General features: G+C 32.8%; 1 protein-coding gene across 6 annotated transcripts in view; it reads left to right on the forward strand.

Annotated features, from left to right (window-relative positions):
- Positions 1-21050, forward strand: part of LOC128874243 (protein cycle) — a 79538-nt gene that overhangs the window by 41375 nt on the left and 17113 nt on the right. For all 6 annotated transcript variants that reach the window (XM_054118774.1, XM_054118769.1, XM_054118771.1 and 3 more), the window contains 4 exons: positions 2249-2320; positions 6461-6698; positions 18805-18897; positions 19808-19925. In XM_054118774.1, coding sequence (XP_053974749.1) covers positions 2249-2320; positions 6461-6698; positions 18805-18897; positions 19808-19925 — 521 coding nt within the window. The remainder of the gene's footprint in view (positions 1-2248; positions 2321-6460; positions 6699-18804; positions 18898-19807; positions 19926-21050) is intronic.

Genomic DNA, 21050 nt, shown 5'->3' on the forward strand with positions numbered 1-21050 from the left:
CCGAAGATTTGCGTCTCCGGGGAAGTGGCTGGTCGAAATTGCCTTTAGTAACCGCGCTACCCTCTGACCGGAGTCTATCCAATTTAGGAGCGATAAAACAAGCTCATAACCGTGAAGCTTGAACCAAGAACAAAATTATAATGACAATCGTTACTTCGTAAACTATTCCAATTATACACGAATCCGAGTTTTCAAGATATTTATTCAATTATCATCGTGCTTGATGTCATCTATACAAATGTTCTTTTATGTCAGCAATGTTTATCTGCTTATGCACGCTACGTATAGGAATATACGTAAATCTGAATGAACACATTGGTTGTCACACTTGAACTCGTGAATATTTCTACAAGGATACAATTTTATCTGGAGACAATTGAACATTAAATAATCTACCATTTGAGCAAGTATTTAATTTTGTAACTTCGGAAAATTCATGAATCGTATTCAGATTTATTTTTGTTAATATTTCACCTTCGGAATTAATTTGTTTAATTCCCTAACATTAAGTTTTTGGAACATGGTCATTTGGACCCATGCAACCACTTATGATGACTTTTATGCATATAAAAAGACACGCATGTATTCAATTTTGGCAAATTGATTTCACTTATTAAAGCATTATTTTACTAATAGAAATCTGATAAGAAATCTCTTTTATCCAACAGATAACTCTTCTTTCTAACAGATTACAAGTGCGCGTGATAATTATAATAATTGTAGAAGAATAACAAAAAGCAAAATTTAGTGACTACTAAACTTCGTATAGATGCATTGCAATGACCATCATATTGAAACTTATAGAGATAACTAGTCACAAGTAATTGAATAAAGAAACGCAGAATTAATTTCTAGATCTAATAACTACAAGGACCACATTCAACAAAGCATACAACATGAAATGTGCATTTTTTTTAAATACATTTGAAGAAGGAAATATTCTTCTATACTATACAATGAAATATACATTGTTTAGTTTTGTAGTAACATTGAGAAAAATTCATCGTTTAGAGCATTTATATTCCAACGAAACGAACGAGCGCGAAATAAAAATGTTTCTCTATGAAAATAAGAAATTTAAAGCGCGCCTCTTAAAACTTGCAAGACAGTAAGTGCGACGAAGCTGTACTCGAGCAAAACTTTGCGAAATTCCGCGTCAAAGGGGTAACGCCCTTTTGCAAGGGTGCAGAAGAAATTGTTTCAGTGGTACGCGTCTGGTTTCTCCATGTTTTTACGTTTCTTGGCTCGAGTAGGTCTTCTTGAATTATTCTACCGTTACTATATTCTCTACCCAAGGTAAACGAGCCGAACGAAATGTATTATATTCTCTAACGAAATTAATAGTTTCGCAAAAATCGTGATGGTATGTTTGTTTGCATTGCCTTGTAGAGATACTCATATTTCTGCAAGATTAAGAGATTTTTTCCTTTTTTATTTTCAAAAATTGAGGGAGCACAAAACTAAACAATTTATTTGCAAACGTATATTTGTGTTTCATTTCTTGAAAGAACACAGTTCAATAATGTTATGTTAAATTTTAAAATAGAAATTTTTGGATTTACTACAGTTACGACCTTGAGTGTAGAACAGTGTTATAACACTATAATATTGATTAAAAAATCAAATTTTTTCATTTCTCGAATGATACACATTTCAAGAATATTGTGTCAAATGTTAAGAAAGTAATGTTAACGTTAATGACATTATGAGACTGGTTTTTGTTTATATTTAAACAAATTTGTTTATTTTTAAATAACCACTTAAATTAAACATTTAAGTTCAATAAAACATAATCAACGTATGAACGCAATCCATGGTTTAGTTAGTTTATGAGGAATTTCGAGAAATGACCTCTTATTTTACGCCTCCTTTCACATGTTGGGCCTCCTTAAAACGAATATGTACAGGTAAGGCTTATTACATGTGAGCAACACAGGATACTGATTATGATTTACCAAACGGTTACTTAGATTGATGTAATTATCTATAGCCTGCTATGCCGACTCAAATAAACTACCCAGTCTGCGTATAATTTTATGATAACATGTCTACGTTGAGATTGACACAAATTCCAATGGTGCTTATCATTTATCAAGAGGTCCAAGCTAGAATGATCCAATAAAGCTGAGTTGTCCAATATAAGACCTACTTGCTTCGATTGGATATGTTACAAGTACTCAATTTATAGCCTTTATTAATATTGCGCGACGCTTTTTGAAAAATTAATTAAAATTGCTTTTTGTTATAGCGACGGTAGTGACTTGTTGGACGACACGGGAGATGATGCCAAATCTGTTCGCACAAACGATGACAGTAAAAAGTAAGTACAACGCTTATAGTTAAAAAAAAAACTGCATCGGTTTCAAAGTAAGGATTGTTTAAGTTTATAAATCAGAACCAACAAAACAGTTGTATATGTGATAATTGTGCACTTTAACATATTAGGTGTAGAAATTGATTCTGTGTCTTTATTCAGTAGTTTACAACTTTAGTTTAAACAGATATGCTTGTCCATAATTTGGTATATATTAAAGTACGTACCTTCTGAATTCTCAACCTGATCTCTATTACAATGTCTCTGTACACATAATCTACGCGTTTGTTTTCAATTTAACACTGGAACTACCAAATGGATCAATTTAACTCGTATATTTCAAACATCTACCTAAAGTCACTCAGTTATTAACAATGCTTTTATTGCAATCATCTGGAACAATTTGATCGACAAATTAATTTACTCCTTACAAATACATAACTGCATCCATAATAGGTATGTATTTACCTCGGTAGTTTTAGTGATAATCTGTGACATTCAATAAATTTTATAGAATAATATAGATTAAAATAAAAATCAAGGAACATGTTTCATTTTCTCAGCAATAAATATATTCCATCTATAATAGTAACGTTTTTGTGTAAGAAAATAACTCTAAAATATGATAAAAGGATTGAACCAGGAGGAAGGGGGGATGGCCAGAAGAGATTGACAACTATTCCACTGCAGAATTTTAATCATTATTTTTCTAGTCCATACTAACTACTAACATTATAAATGCGAACATAAATTTGTCCGTCTGTTTGTTACCTTATCACGCCTAAACCGCTAAACAGATTTCGATAAAATTTGGCAAGGAGATAGATTGCGTCTTGAGGAAGGACGTAAGCTATATTTTATTTTGATAAAAATAAGGAAAGAATCAGAAATATCGATTCAAACATCTGTGTTACGGAAAACGAAAGACAGTCACTGATTGTTTCACGAAGGTTCACGTGATTGAACTGTCAGTCGAATGCAAACAACAACAACAAAAATATATATATATATATATATATATATATATATATGTCGAATTGAGTAACCTCTTACTTTTTCGAAGTCGATTAATAAAACACATTCACGTGGTTAAATTGCTAGTCGAACACAAACGACATAAAATAAATAGTATTCCACGCGTGGTGAAATTAGATCGCAGCTAGTATTTAATAAATAAAATAATTAATATCCGCAGACTATCGAAACTATCGAGTTGTCCATGATACTACAACCTATAAGGTGTTCGTAGACGTTCGCGACTCATTGTGAATGAACGAATAACGAAACGTTTCTAACCAGCCTCTTCAGTTTAAATAATGTCTAAGTCGTTTAAGAATGATGGACATTTCGTTTGGACGTAGTAAGAAACCGCATTACGCTTTAAACCTCAATCTTGGTCAGCGGTTGTGTAGTATTATGTCAGGTATTGCCAAGGTAAGGCCACCTTGACCTACCTTAGTTCATTCTTCTGGCTTCACCAGCGACGTCACTAATCCAGTCTGTGGTAGCGTGATAAAGATACGATCGTAAAAAAGACGGCACGTTCAACTTCATATCTTGAAAACCAATGTATTATACTGAATACAATTTATAAACAAGATTACTCTACTAACCGCATACTGAGAATACATCCTGAAGATATTCTGTACAGATACCTACGCTATTGTGATCTGACTTGTTATCTTTCATGGATGCAAGATAGTAATTCATTGATTAGTTTGACTTTTGAGAAGATTGCTTCCTAATTAAAATTATTGAATGGATCTATGGATTGTTTATTTATTCGTTATCTTTTAAGAACTGTGTTACCATTATGAACTGAGTCACAACTGAATTTAAATTTGCACGAGAAACATAGACACTCGAATTTGATTTTGATTTATTCTTCTATTTTTACGTCCAAATCTATTATATCTATTATTCTATGTTAAAATAATTATATTGTGACATATTTGGCTAGCTTTAAATCGATATATTATAAATTCCATCTGGCAACACTTATTTGTTATCAAATTGTGAGAAAACTTTATTAGATTATTAAATCAGTCGTTCCCTATACAATTATTCAATTATGTGACACCTACTATATTCTGTATTAGAACAATTCACGAAATTTATAATTGTGTCGTATATAGCACGCATAAATCTAGAAAATATGGAAGAAGATGAGAAAAATGTAAATACAAAAATGTTTGAGGAGTGTTGGGTCTTCCTAAATAAATTTAAAAAATCCTTCTGCTTTTTTTTCTTTGGCTACATTTAGTTTAAATAAAAATAAAAAATAGTTTAGTTCAACGTGCACCTCTAATTGTAGCATTGTAAAATGTGTCAACGTTTGTGTTTTTGTCTCTTTTTGATAGATAAATGTAAAAAATTCTTCTATATACATTTTTTTAGACCAAAATTTAGATTCCATAGAAATAAAGAAATTATTTTATTCATTAAGTACCTGTAATTGACAAATTGTAAGATGTTCCAATGTTCGCATTCTCGTCTTCTATTTTCTCGAGTAAATTATAAAAATCCTACATTCAGTTTTCCAAAGCAAAGTAAGTGCCTGTAAGAATAAAAGAAATAGTTTTATTCAACAAGCACATGTAATTGAAACATTATATAAAGTATTTCAGTTTAAGTCATTTTTGGATGAATAAATTTAAAAAATCCTTCTATATTCATTTTACCCGACCAAATTTAGTTTGAATAAGAATAAAAGAACAGATTTGTTCGAGAAGTACCTGCAATTGAAACATTGTTGCTGCGTTTAAAATTCACGCTCTCATTTTATCTTCAGCATCTTCAGTCAGGTTCTTCAGCGACGCGACATCCAGCGTCGTCGTGAATTAATTATAAACGGTGATTCAGTTAATAAGTGACGCTTTTGTGCGTGGAACGTCGTTGATTTGCCTACCGAGAATTCGCATTCATCGCCTGGAGCCATGATATTGGACGGCGGAAATCACCGCAGAGAGAGGCTGGTTTCGGTTTACAAGCGGGTCGCGCGTCGCCTTATTAATTTGAGAAATACACAGCTATCCTTGCAAATAAGTAAGCGCGTGCCAACATCCGCGCGTTAACGTAATTTTAACATCGTATTAATTTGAAGTTCTGTGGTAATTATTTCCTGCCTACGTTCTCGCTATGATTATCTGCACTCGCCGACTTTATTAAATATGGTTGGTTCATTTCATTCAAAATCAATATCGTTTTGCTCTGGATAACAGGAATTTTTGTAAAACCGGAATGTGATGTAATTCACGTAAATTTGAGAAGGGTTTAAGTCATCGATTTCTGATTTCGAATTTGTTTAAAACGTATAGAATTTTTTTTTTTAAGTAAGTCGCGTGATTTGCAATTTTTTGTATTTATTCTATTTGTTATCTTCATAAAAAACTTCAAAATAGTAAAAAAATTACGCAAGATGCACGAAAACGTGGAAGACAAACCTGGTTAAATATATGATACTGTGTATGAAACGAGAATGTGAATCTTTTAGACAAATCCTACAACGCTTCAATTACAAGTACTTCTTGAACAAAACTACTTGAACTACACGTCATTTTTTAAATCTAATTTTGGTTCTGAATTGTGCAAATTGCATTTTTTTATATGTGGACTATATCTTACTTTTATTTAACTTTTATTTCTAAAAAATATGAAATATATATCATAAGATATATTTGTGTAATTTTCGCTATTTTATCATTATTAATACAATCCCTATCCCCCTTTTTGTTTCTTAACTTTGATCTGAAGATATTTATTCAATTGCATTGTTCTAATTTATATGAAAATTAATAAGCCGCATCACAGTGTTGTACATATCAATATTATTAATATTTTCTGAATATATGGTCAATGTATACAACCACCATTATAAATTTCGTAAAATATTTTAATTCAAAATGCAACAGTTGTATTACTCTCTGTACCAAAAATTTCACTTATTATAAACCAACCTTAAAAATTAATTCATGATTAATTTTTATTTTTTTTTTCAATTAGTTCATAGCGTAAAAATTAATTGTTTTTCTCGTTCATGAAAAGAGGCCTTCTGGAACGTGAAGCCCAGACCAATGAGTTTGCTGGCCCATCCTGAGATAGGGCTTAAAATTACGTTAACATTTTCTTCTTCGCAATGTGTTGCAGACAGAATCATAGTGAGATCGAAAAGAGAAGGAGAGACAAGATGAACACTTACATCACGGAGCTTTCAGCGATGATACCGATGTGCCACGCGATGTCTCGCAAACTCGATAAGTTGACCGTATTGAGAATGGCGGTGCAACACTTGAAGACCATCCTGGGTGCCGTTACCTCATATACGGAAGGTCACTATAAGCCAGCATTCCTCAGTGATCAAGAGCTTAAAACGCTCATACTTCAAGTGAGTATAATAACAAACATGATTAACTTTTATCAGAATTAATTGATTGCTGGTAATTCATTAATGGAATTAATGATACAGCATCAGAAATTACTGTTGTTCATAAATGAATAAAAATTCGTGGAATAACGACTGTGGAAGCATTTTATATATTGGAGGACGATACATCTCGACCCTATTGTGCAAAATTCTAGGAGGAAAGTTGTAGCTTCAATATATTTATTGATTATTAATAAAGATGCATGTTTGTATATTAGAATACATTTGGGTACATTAGGGACTTATTTTGCGATCAATGAATATTTCGTCAGATCAAAGAATCAATGAATTCTCTGATTTCATATTATTTCTAAACTTTTCGGAGAACTAATTCTCACGAAATATAATTAGTTAATAATCAATTGCAATTACGCAACATTTATCATTGTAACTTGCACATATTTATATGTGTTTTACATATTATAATATACACAGGACCTGACGTAATTAGATCTTCATAATTATCTTCCTTATCATTAATTAAATAGTTCCACGTAATTAATTAATTAGTTCTATATAAACATGTAAATTTTTCATTATATTACACACAGAACTTTATGAAATTGAAATTGTAAAATTCCTTGTCACTAATTAACGAGATTGGAGCGCTTACGGTTCGATACAGGACAAAAAAACATTTTAAAATTAAATATGGAAAAGTAATCATATCGGTAATTATCACATCAAGTAATTATATCAAGTCATGTGTTTCTTTTTTTATTTTATTAAATAGTGGCAAATTCTAATACTTAATAATAATTCCACAGTTTAAAACGAAAATAAAATCGAATGGCAAAATAAAAATTGTAGTTTCATACAGGTAATGCTAATCAACTTGTTAGTATAATTATCTAAGCAAACCTTGCTTAGACGTAATTAAATTTCTACCGTCTCCGACTGTATCAATGAAAGCTGCCAGGTTCGTGCATCAAAGACTCAAATAAGGAAGTATAGTTCGACTACAACATTACCCCCAATCCTCGTAAATCAACCGACGCGATTTCCTCGTCGATGATTGATTTCTAAATGTCCCCAGGTAAATAGTAATGATGCAACATGCGTGGAGCCGAGGTTGATAGTCTTATTATGACGTTCGATGGAGGTAAGCACGCGAGTATCGTTGAAAGTTTCAAAGCGACCGATTCCGACGATGAGATTATGCGTCATTACCGATTCCGTATTCGGGAAACCAGATAACAGATACGATTGTGCATACCATTCGGGTAAGACTTCCTGCTAAATCAGAATCACTTGCGTAATTCGTGGCTCGATTCGAACACTGCGAATGTGCGCGAGATTCGGGCGCTTATGGTTCGATTTGGGACAAAAAACGTTTTTTAAATTAAACGTAGAAGAGTAACTTTTATATCTGGTCGTGTGCTGTTATGGTTTCTTTCTTTTTATTTCAACATGTATGGTGAAAAAATTAGTTAAACTCAAAGCAGAGAGAATCATCGTAGAAAAATCCAAGAGAAATTTATTCTATAATTGAATATTTTAAATTAATATTTATAATTGAAAAATATTTAGCCACTATGATATTCAACATTTACGATGAAAAAGATAGTTAACCACAAAGTAAAGTGAATCATTTTAGTAAAATCCAAGCCAAAATTTTATATAGAAAAACTCCTCTCGGTTAATTTTTTTGTTTAATACATTCGCAATCGCTGACTTGAATTCACGTCATTTCAAATTCTATTCCTGGTTGTCTGTTATCTACCTCGGAAGCAAGTACACAAATTATGAAAATCTTCTTATTCGCGTCTTCGTGAGAATGATCGTTAACGTCGAAAACGTCTAAGTGCAAATTTCTCTTCATTTTCAACACCAGAAGTGGCTCACAAGATCGACGCTCGTTTCTTCTAAAAATATCGGCAAACTCGCGATACGATTATTGTAATTTATTTCCACTCTCAGTTTTCTCTACATTTTCCCATGCTTTCATGGGTGCGATCGCATCAGCCATACAGTCATTAATTCGCTAATTGGGAGCAGTCCGCGAGAAAAGTTTTTGCGTCGTTTGTAAAAGGCCGTCCCGTATCTTTTGCAATCCTTCCGCGCGGGACTGACTCTGTCTAACAGCCGTGGCTAACCTTTCTCCAGCGTGCTACACATTTTTCACAGAGATAGGTCTCGTGACGGGTGAAAGAGAAGGGTTCGAAGGCATGTAGATCTGCAATTAGACCCCGGCGTGATGTTGATAACACGTCAACTAGTAGTACTTAACTTGCGTGCACCTCGGATTATCGATTATAGAAGGACTTAACGTCGTAATGTGGTAAGAATTTACGAATAATTCTCACGAACGGCAGGATCGTGCCTTGGGAATTCCAGAAGCAATAAATATAAGACGGGAAGTCATTATGTGACTTAATTAAATGCTTTCTAAATCATTTAATTATTTAAGTTGGTGGACACGATGAATGATTCGGGTCTATGTTGCATGCTTCGTAGTAATTATTAATAATTAATTAAAAAAATTAAACGATGGATTGCGGTCTATACTCGTGCATACATTCATGTTGCATGAGCTAGTAGTCAATTCAAGTAGACAATTAAGTCAAATAATCCTTACGTTCCAATATTGTATTTGGACCCTTGTTAGAATTCTTTATTGATGTAATTTTATTGAATATTTTACATCAGTGCTTTCTAAATCATTTAAATTATTTTTGACATATTAATTAAATTGTCTAATGCACGTTAGTCTATTTGGTTCCAAATATGATGAAACTGCAAAAGATTTCAATCAGATTTAAATCTTATCAGAACATAATTAATTTAGGCACTACGTAAACGATTAGTAGCGTTTTATCTAAAACAAGATCTGCTTCGTAAGCCTTACATAATTATATTGCTCTGTGTATCGAAAAAATACTATTACCGAACTACCAATAAAAAGTAGTGTTGTTATATATGTATGTGTATTTTATTCGAAATTTACATTTAGTTTAAAAGTTTGCTAATATACATACCACTCGTTTAAAAAGAAACCGATGTATCAACGAAAATATCTTATTTGAGTAATAAGTAAATTGCAAATTGTAAATGCAAAATAAAATCTTTGCAAACTTGCTTATAAAAATTGAACCTAAATTAGAATTTATTTTACTCTGAAAATATTGTAGTATAAACTTCGTTTTCAATGTCTTTTTATATTATTAGATACTGTGTGGATTTCTTAGTTCGTTACATATTCTCTATAGATGCATAAATATCCGCAGTCTAGTAATAAGTAATACTTTTATACATAGAACAATACTACTACGTTACTCTTTAGATCTGATAGATGAATACGTCGGTGAGACTCATTTGGTCCTGTCTTAGATGTAACGCTATTAATCGGTCCAACAGTTCTCAATTAATCGGTAGTTTATCACTACATAATTAGTTTGAACAGACTCTCCAAGCGATTAGCAGCATCTTATCTGAGGAAAGATCTACTAAATAAGCCTTAATAATGAATTCAGCTATAGATCCGTGTCGAAAGATAGTAATATTATTCTGTTTTCTACAGATACTATTATTACTGTCATGGCACAATTAATTAAAACGCACATAAGTTTCTTAAATATCTTTTTTGTATAAATTTGAAATTCCTTTAGTACAAAGTTTGGGTCAAAAGGCTCGATTAACCCTCGTGTAATATGGTCTGGGTGTACGACAATCTATATTAATATTATAAAAAGGTAAAGTTTGTTTGCTTGTTTGTATGTATGTAGGGGATAATCTTCGGAACAGCTGAACCGATTTTAAACATTTTTTTAATAATAGAAAGCTACGTTAGGCTACGTTTTATTTTGATAAAAATATGATTTCAATGTGAAATCTGAAAGATAAAATTTGCCCTGTACAGCATGGTATTTAGTCGCATAGTTTAGGAAATAATGAAAAGTGGAAATAACTCACAGAGAAATGAATTAATGAATAGATCATTCATCGGACCACCGAATTCGTCATTAACATTTACATTTAAAAATGTATCTCTACCGTTCACCCAGTTAAATGCGTTCAACTGTTACCAAGTAGCTAACTACATACTTGCATAAACACTATCATAATAATTGCACCTATGTGAATGGACAATCCAATCACGAACGTGTTGTTATAATCGATAATATATGTAGAATAAGAATAGTATTAGTATTATTAATATATATAGATATTAGCAGTCCATGGGATAGACATAGAATACATTAATGAAAATATGAAACTTTAACACTTTAAAACTTAAACTTTTGCACTTTACACTTTACACTTTATACTTTTGCACTATGCATTTTTGCACTTTACACTTGCACTTTTTATATCTAAAGATCTTTTTACAAGTACGCAGCCATTAGCTCGCTATTACTCGCGACGAAGGATTGTTCGTCACGAATGATACCGATTACCAGGTCTCACCACGTGGAGGTTGCTGCGACTAGAGACCCGGAGATAGAAGGAATCAAAGTTTCTTCGATCTCCCTCTACATACAGTATACATACGTAGATGCATACTCTACATAAAGTCAACGAGCTTAATACTAAGTACGAAACGATGAAAATCAAAGGAAAACAAAATTCCCTTCGATTTCCAAAGTCTAAGTCCGACTCTGCCAAACAATTATTTGAATTAAGAGGGTGAAGTTAATTGAGATCGCGACGCGACGCGACGCGACCATGTAACTGGACTTACTGAGTCAGTCCCGTTTCCTCTTGATGGATCTGGACTCGAGAGGAAGACGACCGACGCCTCCGAACCAGTCCTCCACAACCTGCACCCATCTGAGAGCCACCACGGACCCAACTTGCATCCGTCTCACTGCGCCTTGGACTTACTGCACTGCGCCTTGGACTTACTGCACTGCGCCGGGAGCCTGGACTACACCAGACGGGATACAGGGAGTAGAGAACCGATCCGGAGGAGCCGATTGTCTTCCTCTCGAATACAGATCCACCAGGAGGACGGCAACCGACCTTTCTGTCCAGTTACACAGTTGGTCACTTCACTTATCACATCAAGTAATAGTGACCGAAGTGGAGAACGATGTTGCGAGTCCAATATGGACCTACGAACAAACAAAAGAATTCAACAAACGATTAATAATTATTTGGTACAGGACAGAGACTCGTACATCCATGCCTTAAAACTAACTTAGATACATGCCTTAAAACTAACTAGACTAAACTAAGGTACCCACAAGCAATATCAAGCTGCGATAACTAACGGAAACTACAAATAGGAGGGACGCGAGACGCGGACACGCGATCACGAGATCCATACCGACCGAAGGATCGTCGAAGAATGAGACCACACCCTTCGTATACCTACGTCGAGGGTCGCGGCTCGCTTGTGCCTTTCAAAGTAGGGAAGGGGAAGGACGAACAACAACCGCATGACATGTCGTGACATGTCGATTCGAAGGCTCGTTGAATAATTCTCGTGAAAATAATTCGTGAAACATTAATATCACAGCAAAATCATATTCCCCATCATTGTTTAAATAATAAGTATCGTTAATAATTACTTTAACTATTGTCAGAAATTAATATTTAGTTGGTTCATTCAATAGATATTAAAATATTGACAAATTTCTTACGATTAATGTCTCGAATAAATACTTATTCTGAACCGTAATTGTTATTAATGCTTAATCGAACACTGAATGATACTGTATGTATCACAAATGTTTAATTATGTCGGAGATATTAAGTTTTAATTGTTCCAATCAATAGATATTAAAATATAGAAAAATAACTCACGATTGCGTATTTAAATTTTATTCTCAACTTTTTATGTTCGGAAATATTACTTTTTCAAAAAACATTGGTATAATAATCTGAAACTTTTGAATACCAATTGAATATTCACAATGCATATAGTAACATTCAGTCTTCGATTAAATATTAATAAGAATCACGGTTCGGAATAAGTATTCATCGAACACAGTAATCGCTAGAAATTTTTCTATATCGTTATATCTGGTAGCTGGAATAACTGAAAGTTAATTTCTGACAATAGTTACATTAATTATTAACAATATTTGTTCAAGCAATGACCGAGGATGATATGACTTTGCTGTAATATTACACCGCACGGACAGCGGTAGATGCTTTTTCTAAAAATGTTCAAAATCATTACTAACTAATAAATAACTAGTTTGTGATTTCAATCACCAACCAATTACATTTCTTTTGAGTAGCTTCGTGTGTGGACGACCTAATAGATTCCGAAATATTGGACCACATAAGTTTTGTCCCGCTAGATCACTGAAATATCATACTGTGGGTCTTCTTCTTTATTTGCTGTTCTTTTCAAGCTGTGTAACGGGACATATTTATTCTGTTACTACCCACCCATTTCATCGCCTTACAGCATTTTTCACCATATAACGTGACAAGAATTTCGGCTGTTCGAAAATAGAAAGAAAATTTTCAATCCTAAATGCTAGCATCCTGTAGCTCAATATTTAGCATCAAAGAATAGCCCAAAGTTCACCCAGTACATAGAATCACCCTTTATCGTTATTAGACTAAAACTATTCCACCAAGTATACTCCCGATCGCTTACGGATGCAATGACTGTCGTAAAATCCTGTGTAGAGTCCACCTTGACATAAGACCACAAGGGCTCTCCATTGCCTCTCCTCAAAATCGCTACCAACCAGACGTGTCGCAATGATCTTAACGGAATCGTTTATAGGCGTGCAATGTACAGTATAGATCGTGTAGAAACAAACGACACGTCTTGAGCACGTTTCCTGCGGTTACGGAGGTTTAAGAATGGAGTCTCGTGAAACGGTATCGCTTAGAGTTCCTTTTTACTCTAGATTCCGTCACGCGACTGAGCACAGAGAGTACGTGTCGGTGGCTTGGCTAGGCATTTTTCATTGTCGCGCTCGTACGTAGATACGTTTATCTTTTATCGGGACTTTCCTTTGCCTCTATCCCTCCCGCGAGCAAAATATCCAAGCGGAATGACCACACCCGGCATACCACGAGCAGATCAACGCCGACTCCGGCTCCATTATTACCGGCAGAAACTTTCATTGTGAATTGCTTCAAGTTTATTACTCCCGATATATGCACCCCAGTATCCGGCTCGCGGATAAATTAACAATTCCATCGTACGACGAATAATAACTGTAAACTTTCCAATGGGTGTTGTCGTCGTAAATCGCGAGATTGATACGGAAAGATCACTATACGACGTATGCAATGATAAACTCCTCTTGAGACATGCTAAGATCCCGTGACTCGGATTTGAAGTCTCAGTTATGGTTTTGCGTATGCTGATAGGGAAAATAATAGTGAAAAGTGTTCATGGTTAGAGAGAAAGGATTGCATAGGCCTTTGAAAATAACCGATGGGTTGGAATACAGTGGTGTCTGATTAAGCATGTATTAATCTACTGAAAACTATAGATTGCGGAGCATAATTATACCACCAGCCATATTTTTAAATGTTTCGGACTCTTTAGTCAGTGTAAAATGAAATCAATTGTATGAGATAAAAAGCAATTTCAAATCTTTTTTCATTCCTACCGAAAAATCTGTAATATTTAATAATATAGGTGAGAACATATTCTAAAAACGTAGTAGTAGCACTTAAAGGTATATTTCATACATTAATTGGAATAGCAGAATAATAAGTGGCATGATCTTATGAAATGACCTAATACTGTGAATTGTAGAGAATCTAAAGGTAACATCTACATTGAATGATACCTGCAAACTTTTAATCCTCGATGACAGACTCCGATACAGCAAAGGGGGATACTTAAGGCTCCAATGGGTGTTGTCGTCGTAAATCGTAAAATTATTGAGAAAAATCGCTATATAGCACACGCAGTAATAAATTCTTTCTATTAAGACACATGCCAAGCACCTCACGCTGAATTACGTTTGTGTTGGTGTTATTATCGTCGATGGTGAATATCTCAATTTGCAATTGCCAACCACGATTGACAGTATCATGGAGGTAGCTCAGATTTCCCTATTTAACATATGGAATACATGCTTCAAGAAATTTTATTTTGAAATTTAATTTAATTTTAATAATTAGTTATTTAATATAATACCAATCTAAGGTAGTTAAACCATAGAATAGTTTACTAGCCAAATTTAACTAGTTATTTTATGGATTTCCTATTAACTGATTAATATTGAATTAATTATTCTGTAAAATAACGTATTTGTACGAAATAAAGTACGAAATAAATAGGCAAGACCATCTGATTAAAATTAGAAATCATCTAAATCCACTTTACAGTAACTATTTAAATGCTGAAAATCTATTACTTTTACTACTACTTCTTCTTTTCACTCTTCTTTTTCTGGTATGCTTCACAGTTTTCCAGAAAATTTTGTATCAATCCCTACATTACATTTTTATTCATCGTTTAGTTCATTAATCATTCGATCCGTTCCTCCATGTTCTATTACAAGGTGGTTATCATACAAACATGAAATAAATCATGTTTTGCAATGTAAAACACTACTTCAGAATCGGTTTCTTTAATCGATACAATTAATTTTTTAACCGACTTCGAAAAGGAGGAAGTGACTCAATTCGACATGTATATATGTATATTTTTTCAGGGCCTCTTATAGCCATATAGAGTATTGGATTCATCGATAAAACTTTACTAGCAGATCGTGCCTTCCATGTGATGCTGTGAAACGTTTCGATGATCTGTTAGATTAATTATGTAATACTGAATTGTCAAGTAGTCGTAGACTAATCGATGACCGATCGATAATGTCGTATGAGATGATGTATTTTCATTACTGTAATATTGGAGCTGATTAAAAGATAAATTTAGCCATGTGTAATATATTGACCTTCGGATGATCTTCTGAGCAAATGTCTCTATGGAATCATAATTTATCAGATACTGTCACGCAGCTCTAGATCATGACGATTTCATCGCCACATTTTACTGTGCATGTAATCAGAATAATAAGTTGTCTAAGAAAAGTTCAAATATTATTTCATGTACTTATTTAAATTTTAGTAAAGGTCAATGTTTCAAGCAAACATAACATTTTGTTGCATTTTGAACTTACCTGTACATAGTTTATAACGTTCTATGTCTGCTTAATATTTTTGAATACTACTTATTTTTTATATTGTCAGGATTGAATTTTAAGACATCAATGTCTATCCTGATCATGTGTTGGATAAATTTAATGGAATCAATAATGAGTAGACTGTGGATTTTATATTTTAATATAGTAAACATGTACAAACTATACATAATATACAATTGATATACAATTAATGTTTGCAAATAAATGTTTCATTACAAATATACGTGTAATATATATGTAAATATATGTTTAAATATATGTGTAAAGTTTATTCGTGTATATATTTATAATCGAACATTTAATTGGGAACATCAAACTTATCATTTAATCAAAACTTATATTTTATATTAAAACTTATATTAAACTTATTTTAATCAAAACTTATCATCTAGACTTTCTTCGATACTTATGGGACTGACTGTATGCAGAATATATTCCATTAATTAATATAATGATACTAATATTTCGTCTTGCATATGTTCATATACCTTTGGAGTACATTTAGCATATATTTGTCATATTTTCTTGCATCATAAATGCATAAAATCCGCAGTTCAATGATGAGGCTTGCTAATATTAATTGAATTTTATTTGTGTCGATTTAATTCATTCTGAATGGAGCAGAATTGAAAAACTAATTATTCTTGAGGATCTCCAAGACTAATTCTACGAAGTGTGCAAAAAAAACTTCAAATAGCAATTTCTTATACCATGAAAGAATCTTTTAAAATTGTATAATTACATTGTTTTAATAACGTTCTTACAAGAAATCTTGAACTGAATAAAATAATTTGAAATACATAAACATATACTTAACGCCTTTTGTATCTTCAAAATCATATTTGATAACCGTATTCATCATAACACGGTGCTCTGTAGATGCAATTTATGTAACAAAGAACACATCAGCCTGATTGACTAGCCTGAGATCTACATATGTATGTACTTAATTTCACTTCGAGTTCCACCTAACATGGTACGATTCAATCGCGTTACAGTAGCGTTAACTATACGTACAAAAAGATTGTGGTACAAAACTAATTCGATGAATTTCAACTATTCCTTTAATTTGAATTTAAAATAGAACACACTCCAAACGTCATAAAACTTTTCCCTCGGTATAAATTATTCAAATGATGAAAAATATTTTTCAGATAAATTTTCGTGACAGATTCAGTGTTCCTCCTTACTGTATCGATCATTGGTCGGTCAGGTTTGATTCCTCGCGTCCATGGATCTTTATCAAACGATCACGATAGCAGAAGTACCGGCGCGTCAATATCGTATGCATGTGTATCGTCAATCTCTTGCTAGGTAAAGCAGCTAGCCTAAGTGCGTTGTGGTTGCGTAATCGACGTTTGCGAAGCCCGCGACGATATATCTTCGGTCGCATACAACATTCATTAACGTCAGTACGCTGCTACGTATTTAAAGCCGTAAATTCGCCATTGCAAGTGCGCGATTTACATGCGATCGAATTTCACGTTCGGATCGAGGCGATCTCCACTCGACGAGTCGATATCCTCGATATCCACACAGGTATTTACACGCTAAGGAATACGATTATCCCAGGCATTCGAGGACCAGTTTTATAATTGGTACTTACTACCTTTATTACTATTGGGAGACAAATGTTCTTGAAATCGTGCTCGTGTACTTTCTAATGTCTACGAAGATGAGAACAGGGGTGGAAATGAAGAAACTCCTTACTGGATAACATGGATCTCTTGCTCTTAGCCTACGGCTGATAATATTAGGTGTAAAAATTAATTCTGAACCTTTATGTTCAATCATTTAAAGATATTTTATCCATTATAGTGAATTTATATACATGACTTAAGTGTCAACCAGATGACCATTGCAATTCAGCTATATGAAGTTCAATAGCTAACTTTGTTTATTGCTGATATTCTAACAGATTGCGAGTAGACATATTAGATTGTCCCAAATGTTTCTTTCGTAATTTGCACTCAATTATTTTGTGCGGTAGTGTTTATATAAATAGTCGATCTAATTTCTTAGATGTTGATGTTGTAACAGTAATGGAACAAAATGAATCGTACACAATTAAATAATGTAACATTAGACATAAAATATTGTGTATGTATTACTTATTAATAAAACGAAAGAAACTTTTGAGACAACCTAATACTTGACAATTATTAGGTGTAGACATTGATATCGCGCTTTTACATTCAGTTGTTTATAACTTCAGTTTGAATAAAGATATTTACCCTCCATTTTGTGGAGGGTATCCACTTTTTATTATAAAAATATACAGATATATTCCACTGCACTTAATGGGTTTCAACGTCATAGCTATAAAAATCACATGGTATGAAAATAAATTTGTATAAATAATAAAAGAATGCCTGTCTTCTAATACCTGTAAACAAAATATTCTCCTCTAAATACTAGAGGATAACTTCTTACAGCAATTTGTTGAATTTTTAGCCATCGAAAGACAATTGTTTATACTGTGTATACACGGTCTGTCTAAAAAGAAACCGAACTTTTGCTATAAAAAGAAAAAAGTACAAGTAAAGTTTTTACACACACGTTTATTTACTCAAAATAATCTCCCTCTGCGTCAATACAGCTAAAAGATCGCGTAATTAACATTTCGAAGGACCTTTGCAGCTCCTGTTTTGGTAGCCCGTTTAGTACGGCGGTTACAGCGGCCTGAATCTCCGAAATATTGCCATAATGTGCTGCCCCTTTCATTGGAATTTTCAATTTTGGGTTTGACGCAGAGGGAGATTATTTTGAGTAAATAAACGTGTATGTAAAAACTTTACTTGTACTTTTTTCTTTTTATAGCAAAAGTTCGGTTTCTTTTTAGACAGACCGTGTATTCCAAGGTGTACAAAATGTATAATACAGTTGTACCGTCATCAGTGACGATGTCATTTCCCCGACGCCCTTCTCACAGAATTGCAATAAACATTTGATCTAGGTGACGTAATCAAAGGCTATTTCTTCTGTTTCAGGCCGCGGAGGGTTTTGTCTTCGTGGTGGGCTGTGATCGCGGAAGAATTCTTTACGTTTCCGAGTCTGTTTTGCAGACACTCAACTATTCTCAGGTAACCACTCTCTGTTTTCTACTGGTCACTGACCAGTATCAGGTCATTTCATAAGTCTACGTACTTTTGTTCGAGTAAATTGAATTATACTGAAGTATAGCAAGTATACTGAATATTAATCATCCATGTAGTAATGAAATTCCTGTATGATTATTTTCTGTGAATAAAGTGAGTGGTCAATATTTGAATACTGGACGAAAACTAAATTCAAACTTTTCAAGAAAACGATTTTTTAATCACTCAAATGTTGTTCATTAACAAAATATATTGACACTCATATTTTACATCTACCGCACTATTTCGTGCAATTTTAATATATTTTATTTATATTATAAAAGAAGATGAAAATCTACAATACAATTCATTTAACAAGATTGATATATCGAGTTAAATAATAGTAATACGGAAATTAGAGGAAATGATAGCAGGTTCTATGATTGAGAAGAAAATGAAATAATCTAAGTAAGTTCATATAAAATATGTTTATTTACATATTTTACTAACCCTTTATCACTTATTGACAATACTGAAATATAAATAAAATTTCACTTCCAACCTAATGTTCTATATATCCAATTGTCGTCAGTTTTATACATTTTATTTTCAAAAATTCATGCTGTATCAATTTATATAATAGCAATACGTTCGCATATGCCTATAAAACCAATAGTTCACATAGTTAAATGTGCGCAGACGTAAAAAATGACTTGATAAAATACGAGCAATAAAACGAATGTCAGCGGAGGTTAAGTTTAAGATAGAAATGAAATGTGCCTATCGCATTTACATAATTGCTTGCAATAAAGTGAAAGGAGCAAACATTAATCGTTTTGTTATTGCAAAGCACTTGAACAAGACGACGATGAGAACCTAGAAAGGCTTTATTTGGATGAACTTTATTTTTGCGCAGGGCGACCTGTTGGGTCAAAGTTGGTTCGATATCCTGCACCCTAAAGATGTTGCCAAGGTGAAGGAACAGTTATCTTCTTCGGATCTCAGTCCACGTGAACGTTTAATAGACGCCAAAAGTATGTACTACTGTTTCACTAGAATCAATTCCTAATAATTGGACTGCGGATATTTACGCAAAATAAAATCTTTGCTAACGTATCTATAAAAATTGAACGTAAATAGGAATTCAGTTTACTCTGCAAATATTATAATATAAACTATACCTTTAATATTTGTTTATATTATTGCATACTGTGTACATTTTGTAGTTTCTTGCATATTAAAATTTCCTATAAATGCATAAAAATCCGCAATCTACTAATAATACATTCATTATTATACAAGATGATCATTTACAGATACCAATGAAACAAATTCTGTCGAAAACAATTGCCTTAGTAACATGGTTAGTCTTTGTTCTTTCTCTTTTTTAGCTAATTCTCTAAATCTAATTTCAATATATTCGTCTGATTCCCTATAATAGGGGCGTTGATAATAAATATTTTCTAAACTGTAAAATAAATCAAATCAATTTATTAATGGATATAATCCATTAAATATATAATAAATTGCATTGTATTTTTGTTACGGTAAAAAGTGTTCAATTTAAACTTATTTGTATTTAGTAATTAAATATTTCAGAGAAACATAAACGACAAATATAATATTAATTGTAACAATGAAGATAAAAAGCGAAAGTGGTAGGTGATTGTTAATCTTTTTTGTCTGTTCGTGTTTGTATCCTTTGACACTGACAAGATCGTGACTTGCATTTCTTGTTTCATTAACTATGTTAGTAACGTAATGATAGTGCAAATTACTTATAATTAAATGAAAGTCAAAAAAATCAAACACGCCTTCCAAAACAAATGAAAAGTCAGACCTCCGTGATGTCTGATCATGCATCTCTTGATCTACTGAATACTATACAAGCGAGAATATTGTCAATCATTATAAAGTTGACACATGTAAATGTTAAATCTCAAAAGAACTAACTGTTTCATATTGTTACTAACAACATGAATTGAATTGTTAATTTATAAATTCGTTAATTGAAAAATTAAGTGCACTCGATCTTAATGAATTTGAAAGCCTTATTTTTGTTTAAAACAATACGTCGTACAAAAGACTTGATTCTATGCTTCTCATTTATTTTCTAAAATCTAAAATCTAAAATCTAAAATCTAAAATCTAAAATCTAA

The sequence above is a fragment of the Hylaeus volcanicus genome, chromosome 3 (genome assembly GCF_026283585.1).
Source record: "Hylaeus volcanicus isolate JK05 chromosome 3, UHH_iyHylVolc1.0_haploid, whole genome shotgun sequence".
In the NCBI taxonomy this organism is placed as follows: Eukaryota; Metazoa; Arthropoda; class Insecta; order Hymenoptera; family Colletidae; genus Hylaeus; species Hylaeus volcanicus.